At 43.8% G+C, this 13350-nt stretch overlaps 1 protein-coding gene across 11 annotated transcripts in view; it reads left to right on the top strand.

The window, feature by feature from the left end:
- Window positions 1-11838, top strand: part of COL26A1 (collagen type XXVI alpha 1 chain) — a 187794-nt gene extending 175956 nt beyond the window's left edge. For 8 of the 11 annotated variants that reach the window (XM_072026079.1, XM_038165748.2, XM_072026080.1 and 5 more), the window contains 4 exons: window positions 305-349; window positions 2068-2112; window positions 3168-3252; window positions 6695-11838. In XM_072026079.1, coding sequence (XP_071882180.1) covers window positions 305-349; window positions 2068-2112; window positions 3168-3252; window positions 6695-6867 — 348 coding nt within the window. In that variant the 3' untranslated portion in view covers window positions 6868-11838. The remainder of the gene's footprint in view (window positions 1-304; window positions 350-2067; window positions 2113-3167; window positions 3253-6694) is intronic. The other 3 variants (XM_038165746.2, XM_072026078.1, XM_038165747.2) reach the window with 3 other exon arrangements.
- The last annotated feature ends 1512 nt before the right edge of the window (window positions 11839-13350 follow it).

Raw genomic sequence — 13350 nt, 5'->3', positions numbered from 1 at the left:
ACTGCTGTAAAGTTCAAAAAAATTGCTAATCATCTTACTGAGAGGGTATTGAGCGGAGTAGCTCTGTATTGAGTCAAACTTCTCCAAAGTGTGATAGGATTTGGAGCTGATGCTTGACAGAAAACCATGACCCTCTTTTGCTGTCTTTAAGTGATAATGTCAAGGGAAAGGATATTTTTTTTTCCATATTATCCCAAGTGTAAGGTTTTTCATTAAGCCATCTTAATTCCACTAGTAGAAATGACACTATGTTCTTGTCAAATGGCAAAATATCTCCTAATGACACTTACTTTATTTCCAACAGGGGCAAGCAGGTCTGACTGGAGAGAGGGGCATTAAGGGATTTCCTGTAAGTGATGCACTTGCGGGTGTGTGCAAGACTCAGATGGTTTTGGTGCCTGCCTGGCACACCTGGCACCATAAACACCACCTAGCTGGACTGCAGCTGGTTCAGCCAGCTCTCTCAGACACAACAACCAGGTCAGCTGTCTCCAGCTCAGAGATTTGCTCAATAGGAAGCCTTACCTTAGTGTTGCTCTGCAAATGAAACGTACACTTCCTGTGTGTTAGGCATAGCACTGAAATGCAGAGTGCATCAGACCGATCTGATGGGTTTCGTCACCTTGGGTGCTTCAAGGGATGGAGCTGGTGCCCTGCCAGCTTGGGGGCTTGGTCCCAGAGCCAGAAGTCAGTCATAAAAAGTCATCACAGAGGACAGAGCAGACAGATTCCCATTGATTTAGTTAGGTGGGGAGAATGCTGGCTCTAGGCTCTCTTAGAGAGAGACTGCACAGCGCACAGCAAGCTAGCAGCTCTGCTCCGCAGACTTACCTGGCTGGCTTCTGCTAGTGGTATGTTGTCGACAGGGCAGTCAGTGGCATAAAGTGGAGGAAAGGACTGGTGACTCGAGTCCTGCTCTCCAGAGGTGGAAAGCAGTGGTCATGAAGGCATCACACCAACAGAGACGTGCTTGCAGATCCCCCTCCAGCCACAGCTTGGCAGACAGAAGCCTCCTCCCTGCCCTGTGAGGGTCCTGGCAGTAGCAGAGCCCAAAGGTGGGCACGGTTAGCCCAAAGTGCATCAGCTGCTCTCAACGCCCTCTTGCACCTTGATCTGCCAAGCTGAGCTGGAAATCCTTTAATGAGATTAAGAGACTTGGCCAAATGATTCCTTGGCGATAGCTGAACAGACACACGCAGGAGAGGTCTGCACAGGCACCTGTGGCTAGCGTGCAAACACGCCAGTGGTGTTGAAGGTTGGCTGCAAGTGAGCAAGTAGAGCAAGTTGGTTGTTTTGACTGGCAGCATCCAGAGAGCTGCTCGTTTCGCTGTGAGGTTTCTCTTCACCCTTCCTTAATTCCAGCTCATCATTTTGTGCAACTCCCACAGCCTTTTCTTCAGTTCTGCCTCCCATCCCCACTCCCTGCTTTGCAAATATCTCAAGGATGTCAAACAAGTCTGAGGAGCCCAGGCATTTCCACTCTGTTTTATGCAGCAATTTGTTAGGCTTTTCCTCTATGTTTAGCTTGTGGTTTAATCTCTTCGTGTCTTTTGTTCTTTGGGAAACGCACGAACTTCCTGGTTAGGGGGAACATCAGCCCGATGTTCACAGCACGTAGGGATCTTTGTTCAAGAAAAGCTTAATGAGCATCTTCAGAGGCAGAAAGTGATATGACTAATTAATGAAAGCAGAATGGAGGATTTTTAGGGTCTAAATCAAAGATGTGCCTATGCATGTTTGGGGGAGGGGAACGGTGTTTTTATCTCAGTGTTGTGGCCTAAGACGTTGCTCGCTGAGATTTGTGGCAGGGCCAGGCCATGGCAGTGAGCCCCTCCTGCAGCCTGGCCACCCCCAGCCAAGTTCATCGATGTCAGAAATAGGGGGGGACCTGCTGGGACGCTGGTGGGAGCCAGGACAGAGCTCATGAAGTGCCAGGCAGTCAGTTTGTTTGCTGCTGCTTCAACTCTTCTGCCTTTAATTTGTTCCTTTGGAGGGAAGGGATACAAGTAATCCTGGACAGCATCCTCAGTCACATGGAGACAAATTTCTCTTTCTTGTTTCTTTTAGGGTGAACCAGGCAAGAAGGGTGAGGAAGGGGATAAAGGTGCTGATGTAAGCATGTATTTCTACTGTTTTGTTTTGCCTTTTTTTTTTTTTTTAACTTTTTATCTCTTTACTGTCTTTTAACCACATTCCCTCTGTTGGGCTGGTTTGAGAGGGACAAGGGTCCTGTCATAAAAGTGCAGCAGAAATTATGTGACCCTTGGCTTTCACCTTACTGCATGCTAGAAAGCCAGGTCTTTGTGGTTTGCTTGGCCATATTGTCAGCTGCTCTCCTCACCATGCATGCTGAACACCTCCTCAATCTCTAGTGCTTGTTATCCCACACAGAGCTGCTACAAGGTAGGGAAAGGCTGCCCTGTTTCACTGCACAGCAACAGCCTCCCAGAAGAGATGAAATTGGATGTGCAGAGAGTTGGAGTTCTCACATTGCTGCTCTCCCACCCTAAAATACTCCCCAGCATCCATCTGTCCCTTCAAGCCCATATCTAAGACAACATGGGCAATGAAATACAGTTTGAGCATATGTAAAAGTAAGTGACCAGGCTCAGACAGCACGTGGCCAACCTAGGAACTTGAAGAGGAGCAGCATGAAGCCCGTCAGGATGGGCATACACGCCACTGTTCCAGTTTATAAGGCAACAACAGGATGGTGCTTGCCAAACAGTTTCCTGGTGTCCCAATGAAGGGAAAGCCCAAGTAACTCCCTGACGTTCAGAGTAAATGTCAGAGGAGAGCAAAACCTGTTTTCCAGGTAGTGCAGTTGGTCGGCCAGGTAGTTATTAACATAAGCTGCCTGGTGTAATGGTTTGACACAGATCTACACCCTGCGTTTGGCCCATTGCAAGAACACGAACCAAAGTGAAAAGTTTGGCTTTGAGCCAGAGGCTCTGCAAGTGTGGGGTATAACTGAGGAGATTTTCTATAAATATGAATTTCTCCTGCATTCCAACTTAATCCTTGCAGCTTATCTCACTTTTTACTACTTCTCTTTTTTTTTTTTAAGCATTCACACTGCATAGTTTGGTGTTACTCAGCCAACATCATGAACAAGAAGCCTATTCTGCACACACATACTGATGTTAGTTTTCTTTTCCTTCTTGCAGGGGGAAGGTGTTCAACAACTTCGAGAAGCTCTGAAGATTTTAGCTGAGAGGGTATTGATTCTTGAGCACATGATAGGAATTCATGGTAAGCATGGCTAAAGTTTTCTTTTCGAGACAAGCGGGACTCTATTCAGGCAGCTGCTTGATGATGATCCTCCCAGTCTCCTAAGCTCTCTGTCAATGTCAAAAGCTGTCTGGTATCTATTTAAGCAGCCTTCTCAAAACTAGGTACCCAGCATGACTTAAAGGATGCTTGCAACTGTTGAGGACCTACAGCCTCCACCACCTGCCCGAGTTACTCTGGCTTTACCCCAGCAGATGAAATGACTCCCCTGTGATAATTTTTATTTACAGTTTAGAGTGAACAGTGTCTTAATCCATGCTGCACCCATGATCATCTACCAGCATCTCAGGGAGGTGCTTGTTCAGGTTGTTAGCCAAGATCTTTTAATGCTGTTAATACTGTCTTCTAAGTCACCTTAATACCACTGAGGCTCTTGCCTGGTATAGCTCTGTAGTTTACAGAGAAAGCCCTAACAGTGCTGCAGGTTACCCAGAAAACAAATGATTCGTGAAGGTCTTGCCATTACAACTTACATAAAACCTATTTTCTCAATCACAGTTAAAGAAAGTCTCACACGTTCCTTGTTCAAATAGAATGTAAGTTTTCTGTTGAGGCTATTTGCTCTCCCATCACTGCTGCAGGACTTGGCATCACCCCTTAAGTGTTTTCTCCCCTTAACCAGTGTGGGGCCATGCAGTCATCACAGGTCAGCCTTCTCCCTTCGTGCCACTTGAGGTTCAAGTCTTGCACAGCTGCTAAAGTTGCTGTGCCAATTTCTTCCCTTCAGAAACACAGCAGTGGCAAAATACTACTACTTGGAGCTACTATCCCAGCCTTTGAGAAACAAGCTTGTTCTTTGGCACTAAGCTGAGCATTTCTAACTAAGTCCCACGGCACTTTTCACATTGCAACAGATGTGGAACCTCCTTCCTGGCCTTGCTTGTAAAATCGAGTTGCTACCACACCTTCCTTCAGATCAGCATCCACCTTTATTCCGAAGTGGCCTTTGGATATGGATGTGGCAAACTCATAGTTAAACTGTCTGAGGTTCCTAAGCAAGTGCCATAAAGCACTCCTATTATGGTGCAGTAAGGCAGCAGGCTTTGAGAGCCCACCAGCCACTTCTGGAGCCAGCACGGTGCTCAGATGAAAATGCCATTGGGCACGTGAAAGAGAAAATAGTGCTGCTGTAGAGTGCTACACTGTGTGGCTGAACTGGCTTGTGTCTCTGCACTGCTCTGCATTGTTCAATGGAGATGTGTCTTTTGGAGGCCCAAAGTACTATTTCCAGAAGCAATGGGCAGCAGCAGCAAGAGCTTTTCGGGAAATCATGAATCATGAGCCCATGATTTAACCGCAGTCACCCTGACCTTACCTCTACAGTACTCCTGGTTTGCTTCAGCTTTTCACCAGATTTTTATAGACCAAGGGCAGGAAGAGATGTTTTTATGCTTGTTTGCTTTGACATGATGGAAGTACCAGGAGGATGCCCACTAGGTTACCTAGGCAGCAACCCATGCCCAGCATGTATGGTCTTCTGGTAAGAGTGGAAGGGGAACCTAATCTGTAAGTACAGTCAGTGAATTTCACAGAGATACAGGACCCAGGGTCTGGCCCGCCATGGTCTTTTTCTTTGTACCTCATTTATACTACTAAAAAAAAAAACAACCAACCAAACAACAACAACAACAAAAAACCAGCTCTTTGGGCAGCTTATATAGACACTGGGGCTTGAACTGGGGGACATACCAATTTGCCCAGCAGAGCTGCCTTGTTTACCAATTTTATACATTATATTTGGCAGTACCACAGCAACCAGGCATGTGGTGCTGCTATTTTGACACAGCTATTTCAGCAAACCATTTTTACTGACAAATACGTATTTTCTGTTAGTGTTCGGGATGGAGATCAGTTACTTATATCCATATATATATACTCTATACTGATGTAAGTATATCAAAAAAAGTGGATGTTTCTTTAATTGTATAGTGTAGTTTAGGCCATGTTTAAGCACCTCTGTTGCATGTCTTTATATAAATAGTTCCCTTTTTATCCAATAATACAGTATAGGTAATTATATTTTTACTCTGTGCTTTTGAAATAGTTCCATTCTTTAACTTAAGACATATTGAGGCCCTACAAAAATACCACTTAGAAAAAGAACTCGGAAAGTAAGGCTTTTTTTTTTTCCTTGTGTTCATCCCTTTATGTGACTATGGCTAAAAAATAAATAAAAAACTGAAAACATCTAAAATAACAAAATAGGATTTCCCTGCGCACAGACCTCCCTGCAGTGAACAGCACCACAACTTTAAATCACCCAGCACCAACTATCTGGTCAGGTTCCCACCATAGGTGTCAGGAATTTTACCACAGGTTCCTGGGTAGCCCAATTCCACCCAGCTTTAGAAACCCACGCAGAAATGCCAATCGCATGCTCTCATTTTCCCTAGAAACTTCACAATCAACGTGGTTTCCAAAACCACAGCCACCCAAGCAACAAGGCAAAACATACCAGCAAACAAACCTCTGCTCTGCAATGAGGGGGCAGCTTGAGATTATCTGGCCTAGCAAACTACAGAGAGCAGCCCAGAAGGACACAAGAAAGCCCGGATTGTTTGGCACTGTTTATTTCCAGCAAGCACAGCACAAATCCTCCTGCAGCCAAGCGCTCCCTTGAAATAGAAATGCTGCCTCATGTGAATGAACCAAAACTGGGTGTCTGGCTTGTGAGGTTGGACTCTTAGCAGGGAAACACACCCATGTCCAGTGCTGAAGGCAAAAGGAAAAAGAAACTGGGGCATTCCAAAGGGTGAGGCAGCATCATGCTATCAGCATCTGTTGCCAGCTGCTGGGAAAATAAAAGTGTCCCGTAGTCAAATGTATATTTAGCTTTGTAGGGCAGGATGCAGTAGAAAGAGGAGGTGTATGTTAACACGAGGCATGCTGGGAGAGTGGACAGCTAATATTTATTGCCAGTTTTATTGCTAATTTGTCTATAGCCTCGGGTGGCTCAAGCCTTTCAAAATGTGCACCTTTACAAGGAGTGAAATGGTACTTACACCCCCAGGAACAGCACTTCCTTGTGACCACTTGGCAATGCCTTATCCTTCAATAACAGGAATCTGTGGGCAGTGCTGAGTAGTAGTTGTAGCCCAAGGTAGATTATGATCAATAAAAGAACACTGCTTTGTAAATGGAGTGACAAACGGGAACAGGACCTGCTGTGCTGTGTGCAATAATAGTATTTACCCTGAGGAGTTTATACAGAGCAGAGGGAAAAGGCCTAATATTGGAGTAGGATGATGACAGCAAGTGTAGAGCCACAGTTCCTTGGTGGATGGAAAGACACCAGGAGGGACAACACTTCTTCCAGAAGAGGCGTCATTCAGAAAGGCCCATTTACTCTTTCCTTAGCCTCCCCTTTTAAATAGTGCTCTCCCGTGACTTTCTCTCCTTACAGACTCTTTGTCTTCCATTGAGCCAGGCTCTGGACAAGATGTGATCCCGGGCTCCCCTCTGCGAACCAGCATCAAGATCAAACGTGGAGGACCCCAGCAGCCACAAGCCTACCAGATCCTCTCTTCACTGCTGGATGACGGTGAAGCCAAAAGGAGAAGTAATCGGATGAAGTAGGAGCATCTGCGTGTCCTCCGTGCCGGTTCACCAGTTAAAGATACAGTATCCCAGTGCTTAAGTGCAGATGAAGTGGGTAGGAGGCTGTAGTGCTGGCAACTGGATTCCCTTACCTGTCCAACACTATGCCCTTATTGCAGGGAATGTCTTATCCATAGCTCAGAGAGGGTCTTATGAATGTTTTTCTTGATTTTGTTGTTTTGCCTTTGGAATACCAGGTGGCAGGTATCCTCAGAAGCTGTCTACAGAAGTGACACCTCCTGACTGTGTCTCCAGCAGTTAATCCTCCCCTTGTTTCCCCACAGCCCTTGAAAGTCACTTCAGTAAAGCCCTGCTGAACTGAGTGAGACATTCAATCCCATTAGACTCGAAGCCAAACCTTAGTCTTGTCCGTTGGTATAGCTGGTGGCATCCGCTTTTATTTTATGTGGTGGTGTCATGCTGACTTCAGCTGAAGGTACCACTTTCACAGGCCATTAAAGCAGTCTCACCTGCAAGGATTTCTTTTAAGCAAAGAACAAATTGGAAAATTCAAAGAACATTTTAAGCTGTTACTCTGAAAATGCAGATTACTGTTTGCAATTTACCATCAAAATCTTGGCTTTTCATGTTGCTGATTGCATGTGAATGACATTATTTTTATTTGTGACAGGCTGAGCAAGGACTTTTGATGAAAATGTTCATGGCGTATATTGACTCTCTATCTTCAATAAGTATAGACTGTTCTGTGAAAATTTAGAGCAGTATGTATGAGGTATGATGGAATTACAGAAGAATTTTCCCATACTGTGTTCAGTTTGTGCATACATCCAGAAAAAAATAATTTAAGTCGTAGCAATAACTATTCACAGAAAAGAATACTTCAAATACTTCACAATAGTTTCTTAATTTTACATCAATAAGGAAAAGTATTTTCACTTTTTTTTTTTTTTTTATTATTCTGTGGGTAAATCCTTGTCATTTGAATGTGGAGACAGTGTAATAGCAAATCACAGTCTGTGGAATTAGTCTTGTCAAGAGCTTATCTTGCACTAAGGAGCTAAGTACAAAGTCATTTTACTTTTTGCAATAACAAGTTTTTGGGGAAAGTCCCAGCATCCAGGTTTAAGAAGCTGGACCTGCCCTTCAGTGACAAATGAATCACTGCACCTGCTGTGCAAACCAAATTGGACAAGTCATTCATGGAGACAGTGAATTTTGTTGGAAAGGGTAAGACTAATCAACAGAACTGATGGTACTACCTTTATTTATATGTATATATATTTTTAACTGTTCTGCCAAGTTTTCAAATTCCACCCAAAACAAAAGTGAGCAAATTGTGGTTTTCATTTGATGGTGTCAGTCATGTAAATTGGTCTCATTCTGTCTGCTTCCTAGTGCAAGATACAGCTAGCTGAAAAAGACGAACTATACTCCAACAATTATTTCTGTCAAAAGCTGTTGCAGACCAACAACTGTATGGTCCATGAGTTCAGGAACCCTCACCGCCCAAAGTGCTCATCCTAAGGTAAAAACAGAAGCACGTGCTGCACTGGAAATGAGCCTTAAAATGAAGGAGCTCTGCCAGCCCATTAGCCACGCGTTAAATTAACTTTCTGTATACATTGTAAATATACAGAAGACATCACAACATCCAAATCTTTCCTCTGAAGAGCATTATATTTTCAGAAATAAATAGGGTAAAGGCTACTCCTGAATGAGTGAATTCACCAGATGGGTTCATTTGGCCCTGTTCTTCAGAAATCCAACCATCCCTCTCAAAACATGCAAAATGGTGCAAGTTGATGCTGAGCAGGCAGCAGAGAAACTTGTCCACATAGAGAAGGTTTTTACTGCTATACAGCTAAATAAAAACCAGCCAGGGCATAAGCTGGCTTGAAGGCTGCAGTACATGCACTTACCCTGCATTTGAATCCTCACACTGCTCGACCAGTGCCACTGGTGGGATCTTGCTTCGCAATAAATCTGTGTAGTTCACGTTGTTTCTCACTCAAGTTTTCCTTTGGATATTTCAAAGAAACAAGTCCAAAGCCTTGCAAAAGTTTTGGGAGTTGAAGGCAAGGTATAGTCAGGTGCTCTCTTTCCCCAACTTTTTTTTTTCTTCCAACTTTTGAAGTGAACACAAAGGTTTGCCAAGAGCTGATGCTCTGGGCTCCGGTATTCCTTTGTCTACCTGCACTCTGAATTATAGATTGAGTGTGATATAGTCAGAAGATAAGAAAACAAGTCAAAACATCTGAGTCAAGCAGGTTACTGAGCTCAGGCAGTGGTCTTGTATTCATAATCCTTTGAGGAGAAAGTCTCTTGAACACGTCTGAGTTTCAAATCCAGCAGTAACTCTAAGTCCAGTGCTACCTCTAATTACAACACGTATATAAACAATGTGGAATTTAATCAGTGCCTTTGAGAAGGCTGGCAACCAGGTCTCAGCCTCAAGCTCACAGATACAAGCAGCTCAACTTCCCAACAATCAGCAACTGACTGAAGGGGCTGTTCAGCAGGTCACATCCCTGCATTCACTGCCCTGTGGGAAAGAGTTTGAAGGGGACTTGGAGCATCTGCTTAGCATAGCTGAACTTGGTGCAGCCACTGGTACATTCCTGGAATAATCTTCCCATTTAAGAATTAAACACACAAAAAGGTGTCTCCCCAGTTACAGGCTGATTGCCATGTGGGAACTGAGAAGTGCTTGATTACCTCCTTGTTGAACAGGGACTAGCTTGGTCTTGATCATATGGCCGTTACGTGGGAGATATCCCCTTATGCCTCCTGCAGGCATTGGAAGGTGAGACCCTGAAGACTGAGGAGAAATCACAGTGCAAGGTAAATGCCTGTGCGGGGCAGGTTGGTGCAAGCTAGAGGTGCTCACTGCATTAAGAAGCTTTTCTCATGGCCCCTTCAGGACCTAAATTAAAACAAAGCAATCTTTAAACAGGGAAACAGCAAAATTTGTTTCACTGCTCTTGCAGCTACAGGGTTGAATTTGGAGGAGTACAATGGGGCCTTTTTCATGTTCCTGGTATTCTGGAGCCTTCATGTTGAATTGAAAGAGAAATTTTTCTTCCTCCAAGTTTGCCTTCGTGAATGCAAAGCTATTGCATTAGGTTGATGAGTACTCTCTTCATTCATAGTGACTAGGATTTGGGATTTTTAAATTAAGAAATTATTTAAAACAAATTACTGGCAAGATGATGGGAAATTTAATTGAAGTTGTTTGCAATTATTCCTGCCAAGCTAACTGTCACAAGATTGGTTAGGTTTGGGTTGCAACAGTTTTAATTATTGATTTTTCCAGTTTTCTGTATGAGCTATGTCATTTTTTTTGCTCCCCACACTTCTTGCTTTTTTAGCTACATCCCTCTTTTATGTGGTACTGTATCTTTAATTTGGGTGACATTAGATTACACCAACTGGACTTTCTCTCTCAGCTGGGGTTTCATTCCTCGATACTTACACAACAGTTGGACCACACTCTTGTGCAGTCCCAATTCAAATACGCTTTAAAGGTGAACACAGCCTCATATGCTGACATTAATGATGTTCATGCCTAAGCAAACCACTCCAACCACATTTTCCATCTTAGGCAGGATACTAAGATTCATTTTAGCCAGGGCATATATGCATCTTGCCATGTCTATGTAACTTAGAGAGTGGATTTACTTCAGATGCGTGCTCATTTAGAGATATATTTTAATGAAATGTTTAGTGCTTTATCTTACATGCATACTGTGCAATACCATAGTGTGTTGTTTTCCTTTTTTTTTTTTTTCCTAAGACTTCATTGAAATTCTTAATGTTTCTTTGAACTCCAATGTGTTTTTGACTTGGCTCAGTTCTGGTAGTAGGAACGCATTTTCCTTGCCTTGAGCTAACCAGAAGCAGCAGCAGCACATTGCACAACTGACAGTCGCTGCAGTTTGTGCACCCTGATGTTCACCAGCAATCTGGTACTCCGGGGGAGGTGGAGAATGCTTCTCTCCAGAGTATCCAACCTGCACTTACTGTAAAGAATCGATAGTGACCCAGGGAAATAAGAAAAAAATAGAAGAACCCTCGTCTGCTCCCACCAAACTCCACAATAATTTTGCCATCACCTTCCACAGGAACAGGGACAGGCTGTAAAAATCAGATCCAATTCTGCAGGTAGCATGAACGGGTGCTGCTTTCAGAGGAGCCGAGCTTATGGCTCACAGGTGGCTTTCTGAAAGTTTGGCGCTGGGATTCAGGTTCAGTCCCAGTCCCTGCAATGAACTATTTTAATGTAAGAACCTAACCACTGTGACAAAGGCTTCCAAAAGACATTCAGCCTCGGGAATTACTTCTCAATACAATTTAGTGGAAATTCATTCTCTTCCATGTTTACAGCTTCTGTGTTATTTGAGACTACATTCCATTCTGGTGTTTGTTGGTATAGGGTTTAAACTACTTGCCGTTTCTGTGATTGCTTTGAAACCAAGCAATTCAAAGGTGCTATAATTGTCCACAAAGCACATTCCCACCCATAGAAGGAAATGTTAACTTTTTCACTAGTTATTTTACACAGTATTTTTTTATTTATATCAGTGTGTTTTGTATGTGTGCAAACGGTCCCAGCTTCTCCCATTGTAATAAGCTATACATCCATTTGGTCGTTACGCCATATGCAGCATTCTGCAGTCGTGTACGTTCTGAATTAGGGCAAGAATAACTTTCTTCTGACACGATGAATTCATTTATGGCAGGCTCTAATGTTTGTTGTAAACACAACCTGTTTGTTCCACCTCTTGCATGGTTACTTATCTGTTTTCATATTGCTATGTTATTGTTCAAGATATCTATTTCTCTTTATTTGCTATGGGTTTTGTTACTGTATATGGAATGTTTTGTATTCAGCATTTTCTTACAGAGCAGAGTGGGAACAGTATTCAAGAACCCACAAATACCAAAGACCTTTCATGTAATGCACTGAGAAATAAACATACTGTAAATGAATACGATGTCAGGTGTCCTGTATTTACGGCGTTCACAGCAAGTTCAAGTGAACTGCATCCTGGGGCTGCAGGGGGAACAGGAGAAACAGCCAGAGAGAGTACAGTGCTTAGGAGCAGGCATTAAAAATATGTTGTTACTTGCAACTTGCCTCCCTTCCTTGTTTTCTTACAGTTCAAGGAATTCGAATTGTTGAATTTAAGAGCAACAGCTGCCCTCCTCCGCCTCCCTGCAGCCCTCTGGTACCTACTGGGCATCGGCCTCCTCCATCACCAGCTGCTTTTGCTTTTCTGCTGTCTCTGAATTTGCCTCTGGGTTCATTCAGGCACGCGCACACAGATGCACACACACCCCAGACTCTTCACCTCATGTGACCGTCAGTCAAAGATGTGGTTGGGAACTTTTTTAAAATGCTTCCTACTCTGGGAACAGCTACCCATTTAGATGCAAGTCCCTGGCTGGCTGCACAGGGACGGTTTCCCCTGTGAGCGAAGGACCTGGGCTGTGTCTGTCAGAGGTGACAGGTCTGGTTTCTGAACTTGTTTTTGCATCCTAAAGAAAACAAGATGCATAAATTGCAGCTAATTTGTTTCCCTACTGATCAGATTACACTGTAGATATGCAGATGCCAATCCTGTAGCAAAAGCTAAGTCTTGTAAACAGTGGGAAATGCCCACGGAGTCAAGGCCTCCACCTCATGCAGGGTATTTTTGCAACACAGCTGAGGACATGCTCAAGGTAACCTGATGCCAGACATTCCCATACAGTGCTTCCCTGGGTTATAATACCCGTGTGTATTATAAAGGAAGAGTAAGTAGGGAGCTTGCATGACTGATTGCCTTTGCTACCTCTCTCAGGATACTGTATACCCAGTCCAGAAAAACAAAAGGTGACAAGTTGGTTCAAAAACAGATTGGAAGATACCTGACTAGACTTCAGGAAATAATCTGCTTGGCTTTAAAGAAAGACTGGCAGCTGATGAGGCCCAACTTAGCTACCTCTGTGACTCTGTGCAAGAGTTGGAAAGTGACCAACAGCTGTGCCAGAGTTTTGCCCCCCATTTCAGGATAAGATCAAGCACCCTTAGACAAACCCAATCCCATTTTTTTGATCCACATGACACGCTGGATAGCACACAGCCTTTACAGTGTAGTAAGGCAAAGGCGTATTGGCCGCTGTCTGGCAGATAACACACAGCAGTCCATCCGCTCCTTTATCAATGCCAGTGATTAACTACTGCAACAATTTGCCAAAGGCTGTGCTAGTGCCTTTACTACTAGACATTTTCAAATTAAGTGGATTTTCGCCTCTTAAATGTGCAATCATGTGTGTACAGTCCAACTCAGAGAATGAATTCATGGAAGCCATACTGGAGGACCAAAAAGTCAGAGCTGGTGCCTGTGACATTACAAATGCCTGGTCTTGAGCCTGCCTGTGTTTTTCACAATGTGGCAAAGCACTGGCTAAATCTGCTGCTGTTTCACCATCTATACAAAGTCATTAGTGCACGCACGT

Source organism: Anas platyrhynchos, chromosome 20 (assembly GCF_047663525.1).
Source record: "Anas platyrhynchos isolate ZD024472 breed Pekin duck chromosome 20, IASCAAS_PekinDuck_T2T, whole genome shotgun sequence".
Lineage (NCBI taxonomy): Eukaryota > Metazoa > Chordata > Aves > Anseriformes > Anatidae > Anas > Anas platyrhynchos.
This window is presented reverse-complemented; position numbering and strand designations above follow the sequence as displayed.